Here is a 21,753-nt window from a genome sequence, read left to right as displayed (position 1 = left end):
AAGGCAGGAGTCCTCGGACTTTGAGGAAGGGCAGGGTCTCGGCCCTTTGAGGAAGGCAGGGTCCTCGGCCCTTTGAGAAAGGCAGGGGCCTCTCCCTCGAAAGGCAGGGTCATTTGAGGAAGGCCAGGGTCCTCGGCCTTTGAGAAAGGCAGGGGTCCTCGCCCTTTGAGGAAGCAGGGTCCTCGCCCTTTGAGAAAAAGCAGGGTCCTCTGCCCTTTGAGGAAGGAAGGGTCTCTGAACCTTTGAGAAAGGCAGTGCCTCGAATTGAGAAAGGCAGGGTCCTCTACCCTTTGATGAAAGCAGGGTCATCGGCCCCTTGAGAAAGGAATGTCCTCTGCCCTTTGAGGAAGGCAGGTACTCTGTCCCTTCGAGGAAGGCAGGTTCCTCTGCCCTTTGAGGAAGGCAGGGGGCCTCGGCCCTTTGAGGAATGCAGGGTCCTCTGACCTTTGAGGAAGGCAGGGGTCCTCTTGAACCTTTGAGGAAGGCAGGGTCCTCGGCCCTTTGGAGGAAGGCAGGGTCCTCGGCCCTTTGGAAGAGGGCGTTTGGGTCCTCTAACCCTTTGAGGAAGGCCGGGGCCCTCTGACCCTGGAAGGAAGGCACGGGTCCTCGGCCCTTTGAGGAAGGCATGGGTCCACCGGCCCTCCCTGAGGAAGGCAGGGGTTCCCCTGGACCTTTGAGGGAAAGGCAGGTCCTCGGCCCCTTTTGAGGAAGCAGGGTCCTCGGCCCCATTTGAGGAAGGCAGGTTCCTCGGGCCCTTTGAGGAAGGCAGGGTTCCTCGCCCCTATGAGGAAGGAAGGGTCCTCTGCCCTTTGAGGAAGGCAGGTTCCTCTGCCCTTTGAGGTAAGGCCAGGGTCCTTTCCTCCTTTCCCCGAGGAGAATGGTTTCAGGGTCCCCTCCCACTCTTTGGGACCTTTGTTTAGGAGGCAGGTTCCTCTCCCTTTGAGGAAGGCAGGGTTCCTCTGCCCTTTGGGAAGGCAGGGTCCCTTTCTGGCCCCTTTGAGGAAAGGGCAGGGTCCTCGGCCCTTTGAGGAAGGCAGTGTCCTCTGCCCTTTGAGAAGGCAGGGTCCTCTGCCCTTTGAGGAAGGCAGGGGTCCTCTGAACCCTTTGAGGAAGGCATGGGTCCTCTGGCCCTTTGAGGAAGCAGGGTTCCTCTGCCCTTTGAGGAAGGCAGGGTCCTCTGCCCTTTGAGGAAGGCAGGTTTCTCCTGCCCTGAGGAAGGCAGGGTCCGCCCGGGCCTGGTTTGAGGAAGCAGGGTCTCTGCCCTTTGAGGAAGGCGGAGGGTCCCTCGGCCCTTTGAGGAAAGGCAGGGTCCCGCCTGGGCGGGCTCCCGAGGAAGGCAGGGTCCTCTTGCCTTTGAGGAAGGCAGGGTCCTCTGCCCTTTGAGAAGGCAGGGTCCTCTGCCCCTTTTGGAGAAACCTGGCAGGGTCCTCGCCCTTTGGGTTTGAGGGAAGGCAGGGTCCTCTTGGCCCTTTTGAGGAAGGCAGGGTCCTCGGCCCTTTGGCGGAATGGCAAGGGGGCCTCTGCCCTTTATAGGAAATTTGGCATGGGGTCCCTCTTTGGGACCTTTTGAGGGAAGGCAGGGTCCCCTGACGGCTTTGAGGAAGGCAGGGTCCTCTGACCTTTGAGGAAGGCAGGGTCCTCTGCCCTTTGAGGAAGGCAGGGTCCTCTGCCCTTTGAGGAAGGCAGGGTCCTCTGACCTTTGAGGAAGGCCGGGTCCTCTGCCCTTTGAGGAAGGCAGGGTCCTCTGACCTTTGGAAGGCCAGGGTCCTGCCCTTTTGAGGGAAGGCAGGTCCTTTGACCTTTGGAGGAAAGCAGGGTCCTCGGCCCTTTGAAGGAGGCCAGGGTCCTCCAGCGGCCCTTTGAGGAAGGCAGGGTCCTTTTGCCCTTTGAGGAAGGCAGGGTCCTTTTGCCCTTTGAGGAAGGCAGGGTCCTCTGCCCTTTGAGGTAGGCAGGGTTCTCTGCCCTTTGAGGAAGGCAGGGTCCTCTTGCCCTTTGAGGAAAGGCAGGGTCCCTGGGCCCGTGAGGAGGCAGGGTACCTCTGCCCTTTGAGGAAGGCAGGTCCTCTGCCCTTTGAGGAGGCAGGGTCCTCGGCCCTGAGGAAAGGCAGGGGTCTTTCTGCCCTTTGAGGAAGGGCGGTCCATCGCCCTTTGAAGGAAGGGCAGGGTCCTCGCCCTTTGAGGAAGGCAGGTCTGCTTTTTTTTTTTTTGAGGAAGGCAGGGGTTCCTTCTGCCCTTTGAGGAAGGCAGGTCCTCGGGCCCTTTGAGGAGGCAGGGTTCTCTGCCCTTTGAGGAAGCAGGGTCCTTTCTGTTTGAGGAAGGCAGGGTCCTCTGCCCTTTGAGGAAGCAGGGTCCTCTGACCTTTGAGGGAGGCAGGGTCCTCGGCCCTTTGAGGAAGGCGTTTCCTCTTGGCCCTTTGAGGAAGGCAGGGTCCTCTGGCCCTTTGAGGAAGCCCAATGGGTTCCTCTGCCCTTTTAGGAAGGCAGGGTCCTCTGCCCTTTGACGGAAGGCAGGGTCCTCCCTAACCCTTTGAGGGGAAGGGGCAAGGGCCTCTGGCCTTTGAGGAAGGGCAGGTTCCTTGGCCTTTGAGGGGAAGGCCAGGGTTCCAACGGACCCTTTGAGGAAGGCCAGGGGTCCTTCCTGCCTTTGAGGAAGGCGGGGTCCTCTGCCTTTGAGGAAGGCAGGGTCTCCGAATGCCTTTTGAGGAAGGCAGGGTCCTCTGCCATTTGAGGAAGGTTAGGGTCTTGCCCTTGAGGAAGGCCAGTTCCTCCGCCCTTTGAGGAAGGCAGGGTCCTCGGCCCTTGAGTTAAGGCCCAGGGTCCTCTGCCCTTTGAGAGGAAGTGTCCTCTGCCTTAGAGGAGGCGGGTCCTCTGCCCTTTGGGAAGGGCCAGGGTCCTCTGCCCTTTGAGGGGAACGGCAGGGTCCTCTGCCATTTGAGGAAAGTTAGTCCTCCTTGCCCTTTAAGGAAGCAGGGTCCTCGCCCTTTTGAGAAGGCAGGGTCCTCTGCCCTTCGAGAAAGGCAGGGTCCTCGGCCTTTGAGAAAAGGCATGGTCCTCTGCCTTCAAGTAAAGGCAGGGTCCTCGGCCCTTTGAGAAAGCAGGCTCCTCTGCCCTCGAGGAAGCAGGGTCCTCGGCCCTTTGAGAAAGGCAGGGTCTCGGCCCTTTGAGAAGGCATGGGGTCCTCTGCCCTTCGAGGAAAGGCAGGGTCCTCGGACTTTCAGGAAGGCAGGGTCTCTGCCCCTTTGAGAAAGGCATGGTCCTCTGCCCTTTGAAAGGCATGGTCATCTGCCTTTGAGGAGGCGTTCCTCTGCACTTTGAGGAAGGCAGGGACCTCGGCCCTCTGAGAAATGCGGGTTCCTCTTCCCTTTGAGGACGGCAGGTCCTCTGCCCTTCGAGGAAGGCAGGTTTCTCTTCCCTTTGAGGGAGGCAGGGTCCTCGGCCCTTTGAGGAAGCAGGTCCTCGCCCTTTGAGGAAGGCAGGTTCCTCTGCCCTGTTGAGGAAGGCAGTTCCGCTGCCCTTTGAAGGAGGCAGGGTCCTCGCCCTTTGAGAAGCATGGTCCTCGCCCTTTGAGAATGCAGGGGTTCCTCTGCCCTATTGATGAGGTAGGGTCCTCTGCCTTTTTGAGGAAGGCAGTTTCCCCTCTGCCCTTTAGAGGAAGGCAAGGGTCCCCTGCTCTTTGAGGAAGGCAGTGTCCTCGGCCCTATAGGAAGGCAGGTCCCTCTGCCTTTGAGGAATGCTTGTCCTCGGCCCTTTGAGGAAGAGCAGAGTCATCTGCCTTTGAGGAAGGCAGGGTCCTCTGCCTTTGAGGAGAGTAGGGTCCTCTGACCTTTGATGAAGGCAGGTCCTCTGACCTTTGAGGAAGGCGGGTCCTCTTCCCTTTGAGGAATGCAGGTCCTCTGACCTTTGAGGAAGGCAGGTCCTCGGCCTTTTTTGAGAAAGGTAGGGTCCTCTGCCCATTAAGGAGGCAAGGGTACTCTGAACCTTTTATGAAGGCGGGGCCTCTGTCCTTTGATGAAGGCAGGGTCCGCTGCCCATTGATGAAGGAAGGTCCTCTTCCCTTTGAGGAAGGCAGGTCCTCTGACCTTTGAGAAGGCGAGGTTCCTCTGCCTTTTGGGAAGGCAGGTTCCTCTGCCTTTGAGAAGTGCAGGGTCCTCTGCCCTTTGATGAAGGCAGGGTCCCTCGCCTTTTGAGGAGGAGTAGGGTCCTCGGCCTTTTGAGGAAGGCAGGGCCTCGGCCCTTTGAGGAAGGGGGTTCCTCGGACTTTTGAGGAAGGCAGGGTCCTCTTTGGGCTTTTGCCCGGAGGCAGGGTGGCATCGGCCCCTGACCCAAAAGGCAGGGTCCCTGTCCCTTGAGGAAGCAGGGTCCATCTGCCCTTTGAGGAAAGGCAGGGGTCCTCGGCCCTATTGAAAAAGGCAAGCGGTCCTTGCCCTTTGAGGAAGGCAGGGTCCTCATTGCCCTTATTTGAGGAAGGCAGGCGGGGTCCTCATGCCCCCATTTGAGGAAGGGCAGCGGTCCTCTGCCTACCTTTGAGGAAAGGGGCAGGGTCCTCTGGCCCTTTGAGGAAAGGCAGGGTCCTCTGGCCCTTGGAGGAAGGGCAGGGTCCATCGGCCCTTTGAGGAAGGCAGGCCGGGGTCCTCTGCCCTAGCCTTTGGAGGAAAGGCATGGGTCCTCTGACCCCCCCGTTTGAGGAAGGCCCAGGGCCCTCCTCGGACCTTTTAAGGACAAGGCAGGGTCCTCTGGACCCTTTGATGGAAGGAACAGGTACCTCGGCCCAATCCTTTGAGGAATGGCAGGGTCCTCCGGGAAATTACCATTAAGCGTAGGCAAGGACGTCCTTAGGCCCTTTGAGGAAGGCAGAGTCCTGGCCCTTTGAGGAAGGAAAGGGTCCCGCGCCCTCTTGAAGGAAGGCCCGGGTTCCCTCGGCCTTTAAGGAAGGCAGGGGTCCTCTTCTTCCCCCCCCCCCTCTTTTTTTCTTTTCCCTCCTTTTTCCCCTTTTGAGGCCCTTTGGGAGGAAGGCCAGGGATCCTCGCGACCTTTGAGTGGAAGGCAAGGGATTCCTCTGGCCCAATTTGAGGAAGGACAGGGTCCTCGGCTACCTTTGAGGAAGGCAGGGTCCTCTGGCCCCTTTGAGGAAGGCTAGGGTCCTTCTGACCCTTTGAGGGAAGGCAGGGTCCTCTGCCCTTTGAGGAAGGCAGGGTCCTATGCCCTTTTGAGGCGGGGAAGGCAGGGTCCACGCCCTTTGAGCGGAAAGGTCAGGGTCCATCGGACCTGTTTTGAAGGAATGGCACGAAGGGTTCCTCTGCCCCTTTGAAGGAAGGCAGGGTTCCCCGAGCCCCTATGGGAAGGCAGGGTAACTCGGCCCTTTGAGGAAGGCAGGCGGGTCCCGCGCCCTTTGAGGAAGGCAGGGTCCTCCCTGCCCTTTGAGGAAGGACAGGTTCCTCTGCCCTTTGGAAGAAAGGCAAGGGTTCCTGACGGCCCTTTTGAGGAATGCAGGGTCCTCTGACCTGACCTTTGAGGAAGGCAGGGTCTTCCTCTGCCCTCGAGGAAGGCAAGGTCTCTGCCCTTTGAGGAAGGCAGGGGTCCTCTGCCTTGAGGATGGCACGGTCCTCTGCCCTTTGAGGAAGGCAGGGTCCGCGGCCCTTTGAGGAAGCGCCGGGTCCTCGGCCCTTTGAGGTAGCAGGGTCCTCTGCCCTTGAGGAAGGCAGGGTCCTCTAACTTTGAGGAAGGCAGGGTCCTCTAACCTTGAGGAAGGCAGGGTCCTCTGCCCTTGGAGGAAGGCAGGTTCCTATAGCCCTTTGAGGAAGGCAGGGTCCTCGGCCTTTTGAGGAAGGTAGGGTCCTCTGCACTTTTAAGGAAGGCAAGGGTCCTAGGGCCTTTTGAGGAAGGCAGGGTCCGCTGCCCCTGTTTGAGGGAAGGCAGGGTACCTCGGCCTTTGGAGAACAGGCCGGGTTAAGCTGGGCCCTTTCGAGAAAGGCAAAGGGTCTTTGAGGAAGGCGGGTCTCGGACCTTTGAGGAAGGCCAGGGTCCTCTTGCCCTTTGAGGAAAGGCAGGCGGGTCCTCCTTATGCCCTTTTGAGGAAAGGCAGGGTCCTCTGCCCTTTGACGAAGAAGGGTCCTCTGCCCTTTGAGAAAGGCAGGGTGCCCTCTGCCCTTTGAGGAAAAGGCAGGGTCCCTTACCCTTTGAGAAACAGGGTCCTCGGCCTTTGAGGAAATGCAGAGGGTCCTCTGCCCTTTGAGGAAGGCAAAGGGTCCTCTGGCCCTTTGAGGAAGGCAGGGTCCGCTGCCCTTTGAGGAAGGCAGGGTCCCTCTGACCTTTGAGGAAGGCAGGGTCCTCGGGCCCTTTGAGGAAGGCCAGGGTAATCTGACCCTTTGAGGAAAGGCAGGGTCCTGGGTCTGACCTTTGAGGAAGGACAGGGTCCTCGGCCCTTTGAGGAAGGCAGGGTCCTCCGGCCTTTGAGGAAGGGAGGTTCCTCTGCCCTTTAGATGTGGAAGGCAGGTTCCTCTGCCCTTTGAGGTAGGCAAGGGTCCTATGGGCCCTTTGAGGAAGGCAGGGTTCCTCGACCCCTTTGAGGGAAGGCAAGGTCTCTGGACCTTTGAGGAAGAGGGTCCTCCTGCCCAATGAGGGGAAGGCAAGGGATCCGCTGGCCCAATGGTTTAGGAAGGCAAGGGTCCTCTGGAACTTGAGGAAGGCGGGTCCTCTGCCCTTTGAGGAAGGCAAGGGTCCTCGGCCTCGTGAGGAAGGTAGGGGTCCTCTGCCCTTTAAGGAAGCAGGGTCCTCCTACCTTGAGGATAAGGCAGGGTCCTCTGGCCCATATTTGAGGAAGGCAGGGTCCCCTGCCCTTGAGAAGGAGGCGTCCTCTGCCCTTTGGAGGAAGGGCAGGGTCCTCGGGCCTTTTGATGGAAGGTAGGTCCTCGGCCTTTTGAGGAAAGGCAGGGTCCTCTGCCTTTGAGGAAGGCAGGGTCCTCTTGACCTTGTTTAAGGAGACGGAAGGTCCTTTGACCCTTTGAGGAAGGCTAGGGTCCTATTTTGCCCTTTGAGGAAGGCCAGGTCCTCTGCCCTTGAGGAAGGCAGGGTCCTATGACCTTTGAGGAAGCAGGGTCCTCTCGCACTTGAGAAGCAGGTCCTTTTGCCCACTTTGAGGAAGGCAGGGTCCTTTTTGCCCTTTGAGGAAGGCCGGTCCTCTGCCCGTTGAGGTAGGCAGGTTCTCTGCCTTTGAGGAAGGCAGGGTCCTCTGCCCTTTGAGGAAGGCAGGGTCCTCCTGCCTTTGAGGAAGGCCGGGTCATCTGCCCTTGAGGAAGGGCGGGTCCTCTGACACTTGAGGAAGGCAGGGTCCTCGCCATTTGAGGAAGGAAGGGTACTCTGCCCTTGAGGAAGGAGGTCCTCTGCCCTTTGAGGAGCAGGGTCCTCTGCCCTTGAGGAAGGCCGGGTCCTTTGACCTTTGAGGAAGGCGGGTCCTTCGGCCCTTTGAGGAAAGCATCACTAGAAAGCAGTGTCCTCTGACCTTGAGGAAGGCAGGGCCTCGGCCCTTGAGGAAGGCAGGGTCCTCTGACTTTGAGGAAGGCAGGCCCGTCCTACGACCTTTGAGGAAGGCAGGGTCCTCTGACCTTTGAGGAAGGCAGGGTCCTCGGCCCCTTTGAGGAAGCTGAACGACAGGGTGTCCTGGGCCCTGAGGAAAGGCAGGTTCCTCTGCCCTTGAGGAAGGCAGGGTCCTCTGCTACTTGAGGTAGGCAGGGTCCTCTGCACTTGAGGAAGGCAGGGATCCTCTGCCCTTTTGAGGAAAGGCAGGTCCTCTGCCCTTTGAGGAAGCAGGGTCCCTCTGCCCTTGAGGAAGGCAGGGCCTATGACCCTTGTTTGAGGAAGGCAGGGACCTTGACCTGCCCTTTGAGGAAGGGCAGGGTCCTCTGCCCTTTGAGGAAGGCAGGGCCCCTGACATTTAAGGTAAGGCCAGGGTCCCTTTCGACCTTTGGAATGGGACAGAAGGGTCCTCTGCACCTTTGAGGAAGGCAGGGTCCTCTGGACCCATTTCGAGGAAGGGCAGGGTCCTCCTTGGAACCCTTTGAGGGGAAGGCAGGGTCCTCTGGACCCTTTGAGGTAAGGCAAGGGCCGTCCTTGGACCCTTTGAGGAATGGCCAGGGTCCTCTGGCCCTTTTTGGAGGCAAGGCAGGGTTCCTCCGGCACTTTGAAGGAAGGCAGCGGGGTCCTCTTGCCCTTTGAAGGCAAGGCAGGGGCGTCTGCCCTGCCTTTTGAGGTTACAAGGCAGGGTCCATCGTGCCCTTTGAGGAAATTGGCAGGGGGCCTCCTTGCCCTTTCGAGGAAGGCAGGGGTTCCGCTAACCCTTTTTTTGAGGGAACAAGGCAGGGTCCTGCTAACCCTTTCGGAGGAAAGGACAGGGTCCTCTGACCCTTGGAGGAAAGGGCAGAAGGGTCCTTGCCCATGAGGAAAGGCAGGGTCCTTGCCCTTTGATGGAAAGGCAGGGTCCCTCTGGACCCTTTGAGGAAAGGCAAGGTCCCTATGACCTTTGAGGAACCGGCAGGGTTCCCTATTTGCCCTTTTTGAGGAACTGGCAGGGTCTCTGGACCTTTCCTGGAAAAAAAAGGCAAGGGTCAGGGTCCTTTTTGCCCTTTTGAGGAAAGGCAGGGTCCTCTAGCCCTTTTGAGGAAAGGCAGGGGTCCGCTGCCCACTTGAGGAAGGCAGGGTTCCTATGACCGGCCCTTTGATGGAAGGCCAGGGTCCACCCAGGACCCCTTTGAGGAAAGGCAAGGTTACTCTGACCTTTGAGGAAGGCAGGGCCTTCCTGCCATTTGAGGAAGGGTGACCTTGGGCGAGGGGGAAGGGGGGGGGGGGGCGGGGGGGAGGGGGTTCCTATGAACTGCCTTTGAGGGAAGGGGGACAGGGTCCTCTGGACCTATTTGAGGAAGGCAGGGTCCTTTTCGGCCCTTTGAGGAAGGCAGGTTCCTTGACTACCCTTTGAGGGAAAGGCCAGCGGTTCCTCTGCCCTTTGAGGAAGGCAGGGTTCCTCGGACCTTTGAGGAAGGCAGGGTCCTCTGGCCCTTTGAGGAAGGAAGACAAGGTCATCTGGCCCTTTGAGGAAGGCAGGGTTCCCTCTGCCCTTTGAGGAAGGCAGGGTTCCTCTGCCCTTAGAGGAAGGCAGGGTGCCCCTGCTGCCCTTTGAGGTAACGGGCAGTGGTCCTTCGGCCCTTTAGAGGAAGGCAAGGGCCAGTTGTCTCTGCCCTTTGAGGAAGGCATGGGTCCTCGGCCCTTGAGGGAAGGCCAGAGGGTCCTCTGGCCCCTTTGAGGAAGGCACGGGTCCTCTGACCCTTTGGAGGTAAGGCAGGTCCCTCCTTGACCTTTGAGGAAGGCAAGGGTCCTCCTTGACCCTTTGAGGAAGGCAGGGTCCCTCTCGCCCTTTGAGGGGAAAGGCAAGGGTCCTCCTCTCACCTTTGAGGAATTGGCAGGCGGTCCTCTGACCCCTTGGAAGGAGGACCCAAGCAGGGTCCTCGCCCTTTGAGGAAGGCAGGGTTCCCTCCCTTTTGCCCTTTGAGGAAGGCAGGGGCCCTTTTGCCCCTTTGAGGAAGGCAGGTCCTCTGACCTTTGAGGAAAGGCAGGGTCCTGCCCTTCGGGAAGGCCAGGGCATCCTTGCCTTTGAGGAAAGGCAGGGTCCTCGCCCTTTGAGGAAGGGCAGTCCTAAATGACTTTTGAGGAAGCAGGGTCCTCGCCTTTTGAGGAAGGGCAGGGGTCTCGGCCCTTTTGAGGAAGGCAGGGTTCCTCGCCCTTTTGAGGAAATGCAGGGTCCTCGCCTTTGAGGAAGGCAGGGTCCCTAAAGCCCTTTGAGGAAAGGCAGGGTCCTCTGCCCTTTGAGGAAGGCAGGGTCCCTCAACCCTTTGAGGAAGGAGGGTCCTCCTGGGCCCTGAGGAAGCAGGGTCCTTGCCCTTTGGAGAAGGCAGGGTCCTCCCGACCTTGGAGGAGGGAAGCAGGGTCTGCCTTTGAGGAAGGCAGGGTCCTCGGGACCTTTGAGGAAAGGCAGGGTCCTCGGCCCTTTAAGGAAGGCAGGGTTCTCGGCCCTTTGAGGAAGGCAGGGTCCTCGCCTTTGAGGAAGGCAGGGTTCCTCTGCCCTTTGAGGAGGCAGTCCCTCTGCCTTTGAGGAAGGCAGGTTTCCCTCTGCCCTTTGAGGAAGGCAGGGTCCTCGGCCCTTTTGGAAAGGCAAGGGTCCTCTTTGCCCTAATTTGAGAAGGCAGGGTCCTGCCCTTTGAGGAAAGGCAGGGTCCGCTGCCCTTTGGAAGGGAAATGAGGGATTCCTTGGCTGTTTGAGGAATGGCGGGTCCTCGGCTTTGAGGAAGGGCAGGGTCCTCGGCCTTTGAGGAAGGCAGGGTCCTCGGCCTGAGGAAAGGCGGGTCCTTGGACCTTTGAGGAAGGCAGGGTCCTCTGACCCTTTGAGGAAGGCAGGGGTCCTCTAAACCTTTGAGGAAGGCAGGGCTTATGAACCTCCCTTTGAGGAAGGAAGCAGGGTCCTCTGCCCTTTGAGAAGGCAGGGGTCCTCGGACCTTTGAGGAAGGCGGGCCTCTGCCCTTTGAGGAAAGGCAGGGTTCCTTAGCCCTTTGAGGGAAGGCAGGGTCCTCGGCCCTTGCAATTTCCGAAATTTCATAACCAGGAAGGCGGGCGCCCTCCTAAGGGCTGAGGAAAGGAAGGCAGGGTCCGGCCTTTTGAGGAAAGGCAGGTTCCTCGGCCCTTTGAAGGAAAGGAAAGGTCCTCGGCCTTTGAGGAAGGCAGGGTCCTCGGGCCCTTTGGAAGAAGACCAGGGTCCTCTGCCTTTGAGGAAGGCAGGGTTCCTATTCCCTTTGAGGAAGGCAGAGTCTGACCTTTGAGGAACGCTTAGGGCCCCCCCCCTCCTCAATCGGACCCTGTTGAGGAAGGCAGGGTCCTCGGCCCTTTGAGGAAAGGCAGGGTTCCTCTGCCTTTTGAGGAAGGCAGGTCCTCTGCCCTTTGAGGAAAGGCAGGGTTCCTCTGCCTTTGAGGAAGGCAGGGGTTCTCGGCCCTTTGAGGAGGACCCAAGCGGGTCTCTGCCCTTTGAGGAAGGCAGGTTTTTTTTTTTTTCCTCTGCCCTTTGGGAAGGTCAGGTCCTCCTGCCCTTTGAGGAAGGCATGGTACCTCTCCCCTGAAGGGAAGGCATTTTGTCCTCCGGCCCTTTGAGGAAGGCAGGGTCCTCTGCCCTTTGAGGAAGGCAGGGTCCTCTAACCTTTGAGAAGGCAAGGGGTCCTCTGCCCTTTGAGGAGGCAGGGTCCTCGGCCCTTTCAGGGAAGGCAGGCAGGTCCTCTGAACCTTTGAGGAAAGGCAGGGTCCTCTTTGACCTTTTGAGAAGGCAGGGTTCCTCTGAACCTTTGAGGGAAGGCAGGGTTCCTTTTTCGGCCCTTTGAGGAAGGCAGGGTCGGCCCTTGAGGAAGGCGGGCCTGGCCCTTTTGAGGAAGGCAGGGTCCTCGCCTTTGAAGGAAGGCAGGGTCCTCTGCCCTTTGAGAAAAGGCAGGGTCCTCTGCTTTGGGAAAGGCAGGGTTCCTCCCTAACTTTGAGGAAGGCAGGGTCCCTCTAACCCTTTGAGGGAAAGGCAGGGTCCTCGGCCTTTGAGGAAGGCAGGTCCTCTGCCCTTTGAGGAAGGCAGGTCCTCTGCCCTTTGAGGAAGGCAGGGTCCTCCTGGGAACCCTCTTGGCGTTTGAGGCAAGGTCTTGAACTTTGAGGAAGGGCAAGGGTCCTCTGAACCTTTGAGGAAGGCAGGGTCCTCTGACATTTGAGGAAGGCAGGGTCCTCGGCCCTTTGAGTAAGGCATTGTCCTCGGGCCCTTTGAGGAAGGCAGGTCCGCTGCCCTTAGAGGGAAGGCGGTGTCCTCTGCCCTTTGAGGTAGGCAGGGTGCCTCTGCCTTTGAGGGTAGGCAGGGTCCTCTGCCCTTTGAGGAAGGCAGGGTCCCTCTGACTTTGAGGAAGGCAGGGTCCTCTGACTTTGAGGAAGGCATGGTCCTCTGTACCTTTCGGAAGGCAGGGTCCTATGCCCTTTGAGGAAGGCGGGTCCTCTGCCCTTTGAGGAAGCAGGGTACTCTGCCCTTTGAGAAGCCGGGTACTCTGACCTTTGAGGATGCCGGGTCCTCTGACCTTTTGTATGAAGGCCGGGTCCCTCGCCCTTTGAGGAAGGCAGGGTCCTCGGCCCTTTGAGGAAGGCAGGTCCTCGCCCTTTGAGGGAAGGCAGGTTCCCTCGGCCCTTTGAGGAAGGGAGGGTCCTCTGCCCTTTGAAGGAAGGCCGGGTCTCTGACCTTTGAGGAAGCAGGGTCCTCTGCCCTTTGAGGAAGGCAGGTCCTCTGCCCTTTAGAAGGCAGGGTCCTCTGCCCTTTGAGGAAGGCAGGGTCCTCTGCCCTTTGAGGAAGGCAGGGTCCTCTGCCCTTTGAGGATGGCACGGTCCTCTGCCCTTTGAGGAAGGCAGTGTCCTCGGCCCTATGAGGAAGGCAGGGTCCTCGGCCCTTTGAGGAGGCAGGTCCTCGGCCCTTTGAGGAAGGCAGGGTCCTCTGCCCTTTGAGGAAGGCAGGTTCCTCTGCCCTTTGAGGAAGGCAGGTTCTTCTCCTTTGAGGAAGGCAGGGTCCTCTGCACTTTGAGGAAGGCAGTTCTTCTGCCTTGAGGAGGCAGGGTCCTCTGCCTTTGAGGAAGGCAGGGTCCTCTGCCCTTTGAGGAAGGCATGGTCCTCTGCCCTTTGAGGAACGGGTCCTCGGCCCTTTGAGGAAGGCAGTTCCCTCTGCCCTTTGAGGAAGGCAGTCCTCGCCCTTTGAGGAAGGAGGTTCCTCTGCCCTTTGAGGAAGGCAAGGTTCCTCTGCCTTGAGGAAGGGCAGGGTTCCTCCGGCCCTTTGAAGGAAGCAGGGTCCTCGTCCCTTTGTAGGAAAGCAGGGGTCCTCGGCCCTTTGAGGAAGGCAGGGTCCTCGGCCCTTTGAGGAAGGCGAGGTCCTCTGCCCTTGGAGAAGGCATGTTCCTCTGCCCTTTGAGGAAGGCAGGTCCTCGGCCCTTTGAGGAAGGAAGGTCCTCTGCCCTTTGAGGAAGGCAGGGGTCCTTGCCTTTGGGAATGCAGGTTTCTCTGCCCTTTGAGGAAGGCAGGTTTCCTCTGCCCTTAGAGGAAGGCAGGTTCCTCTGCCCTTTGAGGAAGTTAGGTTCCCTCGGCATTGAGGAAGGCAGGGTCTTCTGCCCTTTGAGGAAGGCAGGGTCCTCTGACCTTTGAGGAAGGCGTGTCCTCTGACCTTTGAAGGAAGGGAGTGTCCCCTCGCCCTTTAGGAAGGCGAGGGTCCTCTGACCTTTGAGGAAGGCAGGGTCCTCTGACCTTTGAGGAGCAGGTCCTCTGCCCTTTGAGAAGGCAGGTCCTCTACCTTTGAGGAAGCCATGGTCCTCTGACCTGTTTGAGGAAGCATGGTCCTCTGCCCTTTGAGGAGGCAGGGTCCCTCTGACCCTTTGAGGAAGGCAGGTTCCTTCTGACCTTTGAGAAGGCAGGGTCCTTTTGCCCTTTGAGGAAGGCAGTGTCCTCTGCCCTTTTGAGGTAGGCAGGGTCCTCTGCCTTTGAGGAAGGCGGGTCCTCTGCCCTTTGAGGAGGCAGGGTTCCTCTGCCTTTTTAGGAAGGCAGGGTCCCCTGACCTTTGAGGAAAGGGCAGTGTCATCTGCCCTTTGAGTAAGGCAGGGTCCTCGCCCTTTGAGGAAGGCAGGGTTCTTTGGCCTTTGAGGCAGCAGGGTCCTCTGACCTTTGAGGAGGCAGGGTTCTCTGCCCTTTGGAGGAAGGCAGTCCTCTGCCTTTGAGGAAGCAGGGTCCTCTGCCCTTTGAGGAAGGCGGGTCATCTGACCTTTGAGGAAGGCAGGGTCCTCGGCCCTTTGAGGAAGGCAGGGGCCTCGGCCCTTTGATGAAGCAGGGTCCTTCTGACCTTTGAGGAAGGCAGGTCCTCTGACCTTTGAGGAAGGCAGGGTCCTCTGACCTTTGAGGAAGGCAGGGTCCTCTGCCCTTTGAGGAGACAGGGTCCCTCCGGCCCGTTGAGGAAGACAGGGTCCTCGGCCCTTTGGGAAGGCAGGTCCTCCGGCCCTTTGAGGAAGGTAGGTTCCTCTCCCTTTGGGAGGCAGGGTCCTCTGCCCTTTGAGGAAAGGCATGGTCCTCTGCCGCTTTGAGTAGGCAGGTACCTCTGCCCTTTGCGGAAGGCAGGGTCCCTCTGCCCTTTGAGGAGGCAGGTGCCTCTGCACGCTTTGAGGAATGCAGGGTCTCTGACCTTTGAGGAAGGCAGGGTCCTCTGACCTTTGATGACGGCAGGGTCCTCTGGCCCTTTGAGGAAGGACAGGGTCCTCTGACCTTTGGAGGAAGGCAGGGTCCTCCTACCTTTGAGGAAGGCAGGTCCTCTGACCTTTGAGAACCGCAGGGTCCTCGCCCTTTGAGGAATGGGCAGGTCCTCGCCCTTTGAGAAGGCAGTGTCCCGCCTTTGAGGAAGGCCGGGTCCTCTGCCCTTTGAGGAAGGCCGGGTCCTCTGCCTTTGAGAAGGCAGGGTCCTCTGCCTTTGAGGAAGGCAGGTCCTCTAACTTTAGGAAGGCAGGGTCCTCTAACCTTTGAGAAGGCAGGGTCCTCTAACCTTTGAGAAGGCAGGGTCCTCTGACCTTTGAGGAAGGCAGGGTCCTCTGACCTTTGAGGAAGGCAGGGTCCTCTGGCATTGAGGAAGGCAGGTCCTCTGCCCATTGAGGAAGGCAGGGTCCTCTGCCCTTTGAGGAAGCGGGTCCTCTGCCCTTTGAGGAAGGCAGGGTCCTTTTGCCCCTTTGATGAAGCAGGGTCCTTTTTGCCTTTGAGGAAGGCAGGTCCTCTGCCCTTTGAGGTAAGGCATGGTCCTCTGCCCTTTGAGTAAGCAGGGTTCCTCTTCCCTTTGAGAAGGAGGGTCCCTCTGCCTTTGAGGAAGGAGGGTCCTCCTGACCTTTGGAGAAGGTGGGTCCTCTGACCTTTGAGGAGGCAGGGTCCCTCTGCCTCTTTGAGGAAGCAGGGTCCTCTGCCCTTTGAGGAGGCAGGGTCTCTGCCCTTTGAGAAGGCAGGGTTCCTCTGACCTGTTGAGGAAGGCAGGGTCCTCGGCCCCTTTGAGGAAGGCAGTGTCCTATGCCCTTTGAGGAATCAGGGTCCTCGGCCCTTTGAGGAAGGCAGTGGGTCCTCGGCCCTTGGGGAAGCAAGGGTCCTCGCCCTTTGTGGAAGGCAGGGTCCTCTACCATTTGAGGACAAGGCAGGGTCCTCTGGACCTTTGAGGAAGCAGGGCCTCGGCCCTTTGAGGAAAGCAGAGTCCTCTGCCCTTTGAGGAAGGCGGTTTCCTCTGCCCCTGTGAGGAAGCAGGGTCCTCTGCCCTTTGAGGAAGGCAGGGTCTCTGACCTTTTGGAGGAGGCAGGTCCCTCTGACCTTTGAGGAAGAGGGTCCTCTGACCTTTGAGGAAGGCAGGGTCCGGGCCCTTTGATAGAAGGCAGGGTCCCCTCTGACCTTAGAGGAAGGCAGGGTCCTCTGACTTTGAGGAAGACGTGTCCTCAGCCCTTTGCGGAAGGCAGGGTTCCTCGGCCCTTTTAGGAAGGGCAGGTTCCTCTGCCCTTAGATGAAGGCTGGGTCCTCTGCCCTTTGTAGGTAGGCAGGGTCCTCTGCCGCTTTGAGGAGGCAGGGTCCCGCCTGACCTTTGAGGAAGGCGGGGTCCTCCCCTGACCTTTGAGGAAGGCTATGGTCCTCTGGACCTTGAGGAAGCAGGGGTCCTCTGCCCTTTGAGGAAGGCATGGTCCTCTGACCCTTTGAGGAAGGCAGGGTCCTCTGCCCTTTGAGGAAGGAATGGTCCTCTTCCTTTGAGGAAGGCAAGGGTCCTTCTGGCCCTTTGAGGAAGGCTGGGTCCTCTGCCCTTTGAGGAGGCAGGTCCTTTGACCTTTGAGGAAGGCAGGGTTCTCGGTCCCTTTTGAGGAAAGGCAAGTGGTCCTCTTACCCTTTGAGAAGGCGTGTCCTCGGCCTTTGAGGAAGGCAGGGGCCTCTTTGACCTTTGAGGGAAGGCAGGGTCCTCTGACCTTTTGGAGGAAGGCAGGGTCCCTCTGACCTTTGAGGAAGGCAGTGGGTCCTCCTGACCTTGAGGAAGGACAGGGTCTCGCCCTTTGAGGAAGGAACAGGGTCCTTCGCCCTTTGAGGAAGGCAGGTTTCCTCTGGGTCCTTTGAGGAAGGCAGGGTCCTCTCCCTTTTGAGGTACGGCAAGGGTCCTCTGGCCTTTGAGGAACAGGCAGGTCCTCCTTGCCCTTTTGAGGAAGGCAGTGGGTCCTCCTGCCCTTTGAGGAAGAAGGGTCCTCTGCCGCCTTTGAGAAGGCAGGAAGGTCCTCTGGCCCTTTTAGGAAGGCAGTGGGTCCTCCGTGACCTTTGGAATGCCAGGTCTCTGCCCTTTGAGGGAAGGGCAGGTCCTTCCTTGCCCTTTGAGGAAGGCAAGGGTCCTCCTGGGCCTCTTTGAGGAAGGCCCCCCAGGGTTTCCTTCTGACCTTTGAGGAAGGCAGGGTCTCTTGCCTTTTCGAGAAGGCAGGGTTCCTCTGCCCTTTGGGGAAGGCAAGGGTCCTCTGCCCTTGAGGAAGGCAGGGGTCCTCCTGCCGGGCTTTTGAGGAAGGTAGGGTCCCTGGCTACTTTAAGAAGGCAGGGTTCCTCGGCCCTTTTGAGGAAGGCAGGGTCCTCTGCCGCGGCCCTCTTCCGTGGAATGGCAGGGTCCTCCGTCCCCTTTGAGAAGGCAGGGTCCCTCTGCCCTTTTCGAGGAAGGCAGGGTCCCTGGCCCTTTGAGAAGGCAGGGTCCTCCCTGCCCTTCGCGGAAGGCAGGGTCCTCTGGCCCTTTGAGAAAGGCAGGGTCCTCTGGGCCCTTTTAGAAGGCAGGTCCTCGGCCCTTTGAAGGCAGAGGGTCCTCGGCCCTTTGAGGAGGCAGGTTCCTCGGCCCTTTGAGGAAGCAGGGTCCTCTGGGCCCTTTGGAGAAGGCCAGGGTCCTCGGCCCTTTTGAGGAAGGAGGTCCTCTGCCTTTTGAGGAAGGCCGGGTCCTCAGGCCCTTGGAGGAAGGCAGGGTCCCTCGCCCATTTTGAGGGGAAGGAGGGTCCTAGGCCCTTTGAGGAAGGCAGGGTCCTCGGCTTTTGAGGAAAGGAGGGTCCTCGGCCACTTTGAGGAAGGCAGGGTCCTCTGGCCCTTTTAAGGGAAGGCAGGGGTCCTTGCCCTTTGAGAAGGCAGGGTCTTACTTTTGGGCCTTTGCCGAGGAAGGCAGGGTCTCTGCCTTTCGAGGAAGGCAGGTTTCCGGGTCTGCCCTTTTGAGGAAGGCAGGGTCCCTCTCTTGCCCCTTTGAGGAAGACAGGGTCCTCTGTTTTGAGGAGGGCCCGGGTTTTTCTGCCTTTGAGGAAGTCAGGGTCCCTCCCGGATTTTGAGGTTTAAGGCAGGGTTTCATCCTTTACCCTTTGCCGGAAGGAGGGTCTCTTTCATTTGAGAGGCCCTTTAGGAGGTTCTCCCTTTGGACCTCGAGGAATGAGGGTTTCGGGTCTGCCCTTTGGAGGAAAGCCCAGGTAAACTCCCTGGGCTGCCCAGGAAGGCAGGGTCCTCTTTTGGCCCTTTGAGGATACAGGGTCCTCTGCCTTTGAGGAGGCAGGGTCCTCTGCCCTTTGGAGGGGGCGAGTTTTCTCTCCCTTTGAGGAAGTCAGGGAGGTCCTCGGCCCTTTGAGGAAGACGGGTCCTCTGCCCTTTGGGAAGAGGCCGGGTCCTCTGCCCTTTGAGGAGGGCAGGGTCCTCTGCCTTTTGAGGAAGGCAGGGTCCTCGGCCCTTTGAGGAAGGCAGGGTCCTCTGCCTTTTGGGAATGGCAGGGTCCTCGGCCCTTTGAGGAAGGCAGGGTCCTCTGCATTTTGAGGAAGGGCAGGGTCCTCGGCCCTTTGAGGAAGGCAGGGTCCTCGCCCTTTTGAGGAAGGCAGGGTCCTCGGTCTTTTGAGAAGGCAGGGTCCTCTGCCTTTTGAGGAAGGCAGGGTAACTTGCCTTTTGAGGAAAGGCAGGGGTCCTCGGGCCTTTTTGAGGAAGGCAGGGTCCTCGCCTTTTGAGGAAGGGGGAACAGGGTCCTCTGCCCTTTGAGGAAGAAAGGGTCTTTGCCCTTTGAGGAAGGCGGGTCCTCGGCCCTTTGAGGAAGAAAGGGTTCCTCTGCCTTTGAGGAAGGCAGGGTCCCTCGGCCCTTTGGAGGAAGAAGGGTCCTCGCCCTTTTTTGAGGAAGACAGAGTCCCTCGGCCCTTTGAGGAAGACAGGGTCCTCTGCCCTTGAGGAAAGGCGGGTCCCTCTGCCCTTTGAGGGAAGGCAGGGTCCTCTGCCCTCGAGGAAGGAGGGGTCCTCTGCCCTTTGAGGAAAGGCGGGGTCCGCCCTCTGAGGAAGGCAGGGTCCCCCTGCCCTTTGAGAAGGCAGGGCCCTCTGCCCTTTGAGGAAGGCAGGGTCCTCTGCCCTTTGAGGAAGCAGGGTCCTGCCCTGGCCCTTTGAGGAAGACGGGAGGGTCCTCTGCCCTTTGAGGGAAGACGGGTCCTCTGCCCTTTAGGAAGGCAGGGTCCTCGGCCCTTTGGAAGGAAGGACGGGTCCTCGGGCCCTTTGAGGAGGCAGGGTCCTCTGCCCTTTGAGGAAAGGAACGGGAGGGTCCTCTGCCCTTTGGAGGAAGGCAGGGTCCTCTGCCTTTGAGGAAGGCAGGGTCCTCTGCCCTTTGAGGAAGACAGGGGTCCTCGGTCTTTTGAGGGAAGACCGGTCCTCGGCCCTTTGAGGAAGACAGGGTCCCATCGGCCCTTTGAGGAAACACAGGATCCTCGCCCTTTGAGGAAGGCAGGGTCCCCTGCCCTTTGAAAGAAGGCAGGGCCCTCTGCCCTTTGAGGAAGGCAGGGCCTCCGCCCTTTGAGGAAGGCAGGGTCCTCTGCCCTTTGAGGAAGGCAGGGTTTCTCTGCCCTGCCCTTTAGGGAAGATGGCAGTCCTCGCCCTTTTAGGAAAGACAAGGTCCTCTGCCTTTCAGGGAAGGCAGGGTCCTCCCTGCCCTTTGAGGAAGGGCGGGCACCTTTGCCCTTTGAGGAAGGCAGGGGTCCTCTGCCCTTTGAGGAAGGCAGTCCTCTTGCCCTTTTGAGGAAGGCAGGGTCCTCTGCCCTTTTGAGGAAGGAGGGTCCTCGGGCCCTTTGGAGGAAGGCAGGGTCCTCGGCCCTTTTGAGGAAGGCAGGGTCCTCTGCCTTTTGAGGAAGGCAGGGTCCTCGGGCCTTTTGAGGAAGGCAGGGTCCTGCCCATTTGAGGAAGGCAGGGTCCTCGGGCCTTTTGGAGGAAGGCAGGGTCCTGCCTTTTGAGGAAGGCAGGGTTCCTCCTTGTGAGGAAGGCAGGGCCTCTGCCTTTTGAGGAAGACAGGGTCCTTTTGCCCTTTGAGGACCCTCGGCCCTTTTGAGGAAGGGCAGGGTCCTCGACCTTTTGAAGAGTGGGGAGCGGGTAGGTGTCCTCTGTCCGTGGGCCTTAAAGGGCCGAGGCCTCCACCTGTTTTTAAACAGGGCTTAGGGGACCCCTCCACCTCATGGCAACCCTTTGAGGCTGGCGGGGTCATCTGCCCTTTGCACCAGGCATGGTCCTCTCCCTCTGCAGCAGCTGGGGTCTTCTGCCCTTGGAGGTAGGAAGGGTCCTCTGCCCTTTGCAGGAGGCGGGGCCATGTAGGGTCTTTTGCCCTTTGAGGCAGATGGGGTTCTCTGTCCTGTGAGGGTCTTGGTCCTCTGTCCTTTGAGGTAAGTGGGGTTCTCGGCCCTTTGAGGGAGGCAGGGTTCTCTGCCCTTTGAGGCAGATGAGGTTATCTGCCCTTAGAGGCAGGTGGGGTCTTCTGCCCTGCGAGGCAGTAGGGGCCCTCTGCTCTTTGAGGCAGTCAGGAGTGTCTCTATTCATCCCAGCGACCTTGAAAACTATGGTTTAGACTATAATATTTGTATTTTCTATTATTTTTATATGTAAGTTGTAAACCCCCTTCACACCCCCTTCTCAGCCCACTCCCTATTGGGGCTACGGCTTGATAACTATTTTGAAGCAATGCAATTAGCACAAATAGCCTACAATTCAAATTTGAACCAAATCAACCCAAAATTAAGAGTTTCATGGGAGGCAGGGGTGGGGGGGGGGTAGAAGTAATAACTTTTAGGGGATTATATATGTTTTTAAGAAAATCCAATTAGCCTATATTCAAACCCTATGTTAGCTTTACCTCGATGCCAAATTTCATACTGATCGTTTCACTGGTGCAGACGTTCACTTGAAACAAACAGACACAAACAGCGTTTTCCTATTTATATAATTCATATATATATATACACACATACATAGCCATTCCTTTCCTAGTGTCACCGCAGTAATCTTATTTCAAGGCAGAATTCATGGATGAAACTCCTAACCAAAATACCTTCGCGACGTTAGCACTTCAACATCTACAAGGAAGGCTCATTAACAGCCCATCGAAATCCCTTGGCAAACATTATGCTAATTTCTTCTATCTAGCACGCACAATCACGTTTTTGCATATGAAGGCCATTCCTTTCCAATACTCCTTATAAACTATCCATAAAGTAATTAATGATTTCTCATCTCTTCTGCGCTGATACATCTGAATTATACTCTCTTGTCATCTACTTTTCGGCACCCATCCTTTCCTCATTATCTATTCGTCTCAGAAAGCCGAGATCAAATCTCTCCCGTCTCACACAACCACCCCCCCTCACCCCCGCCAACCTTTTTATCACTTTAACGTATCTTTACTTTTCTCATCCTTTCCATATCATCTTACGACAAATGTTCTTTGCAAACAGCATCTGAATAGCTTCAACTGATTTTCTTTCATTCGCACTCAACAGAAATTATGCACTCAACTCACACACACACACACACACACACACACACACACACACAGAGAGAGAGAGAGAGAGAGAGAGAGAGAGAGAGAGAGAGAGAGAGTCTCTCTCTCTCAACAGATGCCTTTTAGCAGTCAGTGTCACTCATTTACTGTACTAGTTGATTCCTGAAAGACAACTTCTTTATGGCGTCGCAGTTTAAGAATTCATCTTAAATTCATCTGGATGCATTCTGTTGCTCTATCCAAAAAGGTCCTAAAATGTTGCACGGACATTAGACTATCATAACAGACTTAAGTATCACACGATCACATTTTTCTTTAATATTTAGGCAATAACAGACTTGAGCCTTATGTCACACGATCACACTTTTCCTGGGTACTATTACCAGCTTCATGACAAATTTGCTCCAAGCAGGCAATAATGATGATGACAAAATTGAATCGCGTCTCCTAGTGATTTTGTGCCATTCGCCTTGACAAACAGATGCCACTTCAACATTGGCTTTTTTTGGTGCAAAGTTTTCTGATAAATTTTCATTAAAACATCTCAAAACTATCAAAAAAGCGCGCATCAAGCTTTGAGAATTCAAAATAGTTTTTACCTAGGTCTGTGGTCTACAGAGCTGTCGATACGGACAACTGTTTAAAACTGGGGTCCATGACAGTGATATATAATAGAAACTATCTGGTGCTATAAAAAACAAGATGTTAATAGAGCAGAGTCTATGGCTATGGCTATGAATGATGATGAGTTTAGAAAAAATTGATTGGTATGTTGATCATCCACCCTCCAATCATCAAATGTACCAAACTACAGCCCTCTTGCTTAGGTAGTTTTCACCTTATTTACGGTTAAAGTTAGCCATGATCGTGCGTCTGGCACCGCTAT

General features: G+C 57.6%; 4 protein-coding genes across 4 annotated transcripts in view; all 4 read right to left on the bottom strand.

Annotated features, from left to right (window-relative positions):
- The window catches only part of LOC135200099 (uncharacterized), a 643,452-nt gene that overhangs the window by 447,712 nt on the left and 173,987 nt on the right, over positions 1-21,753 (bottom strand). The gene's annotated exons all lie outside the window — the stretch shown is intronic.
- On the bottom strand, positions 917-11,810 carry LOC135199608 (nascent polypeptide-associated complex subunit alpha, muscle-specific form-like). The gene is made up of 8 exons (XM_064227765.1): positions 11,578-11,810; positions 11,229-11,445; positions 8,960-9,661; positions 7,600-8,578; positions 7,052-7,457; positions 5,505-5,686; positions 3,822-4,315; positions 917-2,437 (listed from the first exon to the last, which is right to left on the bottom strand). The coding sequence occupies exons 1-8, from the start codon at positions 11,808-11,810 to the stop codon at positions 917-919; spliced, it is 4,734 nt and encodes a 1,577-aa protein (XP_064083835.1).
- On the bottom strand, positions 11,849-17,473 carry LOC135199607 (collagen alpha-1(II) chain-like). The gene is made up of 5 exons (XM_064227764.1): positions 17,446-17,473; positions 15,705-16,559; positions 14,613-15,072; positions 13,308-14,338; positions 11,849-13,125 (listed from the first exon to the last, which is right to left on the bottom strand). Exons 1-5 carry the CDS (start codon positions 17,471-17,473, stop codon positions 11,849-11,851), a joined length of 3,651 nt encoding a protein of 1,216 aa, XP_064083834.1.
- On the bottom strand, positions 17,470-19,909 carry LOC135199606 (collagen alpha-1(I) chain-like). The gene is made up of 2 exons (XM_064227763.1): positions 19,585-19,909; positions 17,470-19,325 (listed from the first exon to the last, which is right to left on the bottom strand). The coding sequence occupies exons 1-2, from the start codon at positions 19,907-19,909 to the stop codon at positions 17,470-17,472; spliced, it is 2,181 nt and encodes a 726-aa protein (XP_064083833.1).

Source organism: Macrobrachium nipponense, chromosome 26 (assembly GCF_015104395.2).
Source record: "Macrobrachium nipponense isolate FS-2020 chromosome 26, ASM1510439v2, whole genome shotgun sequence".
Taxonomy (NCBI): domain Eukaryota; kingdom Metazoa; phylum Arthropoda; class Malacostraca; order Decapoda; family Palaemonidae; genus Macrobrachium; species Macrobrachium nipponense.
The sequence above is the reverse complement of the archived record's forward strand: the minus strand, read 5'-3'. Positions and strand labels throughout refer to the sequence as shown.

Coding starts and splice junctions, on each gene's coding strand:
- LOC135199606 (XM_064227763.1), bottom strand. CDS start 19,909: ATGAATAGAGACACTCCTGACTGCCTCAAAGAGCAGAGGGCCCCTACT. Junction 19,326..19,584: donor GACCATGCCTGGTGCAAAGG/GCAGATGACCCC, acceptor CTTCCTCAAAAG/GCAGGACCCTGCCTTCCTCC.
- LOC135199608 (XM_064227765.1), bottom strand. CDS start 11,810: ATGCCTTACTCAAAGGGCCGAGGACCCTGCCTTCCTCAAATGTCAGAG. Junction 9,662..11,228: donor GACCCCTTGCCTTCTCAAAG/GTTAGAGGACCC, acceptor CCTTCCTCAAAG/GGCGAGGACCCTGCCTTTCC. Junction 5,687..7,051: donor GGACCCTGCCTTCCTCAAGG/GCAGAGGACCTG, acceptor GCCTTCCTCAAG/GGCAGAGGACCCTGCTACCT.
- LOC135199607 (XM_064227764.1), bottom strand. CDS start 17,473: ATGAAAGAGACCCTCCTTCCGGCAAAGG. Junction 16,560..17,445: donor GACCCTCCTTCCGGCAAAGG/GTAAAGGATGAA, acceptor CCTTCCCCAAAG/GGCAGAGGAACCCTGCCTTC. Junction 15,073..15,704: donor GACCATAGCCTTCCTCAAAG/GTCAGGGGAGGA, acceptor CTTCCTCAACAG/GTCAGAGGAACCCTGCCTTC.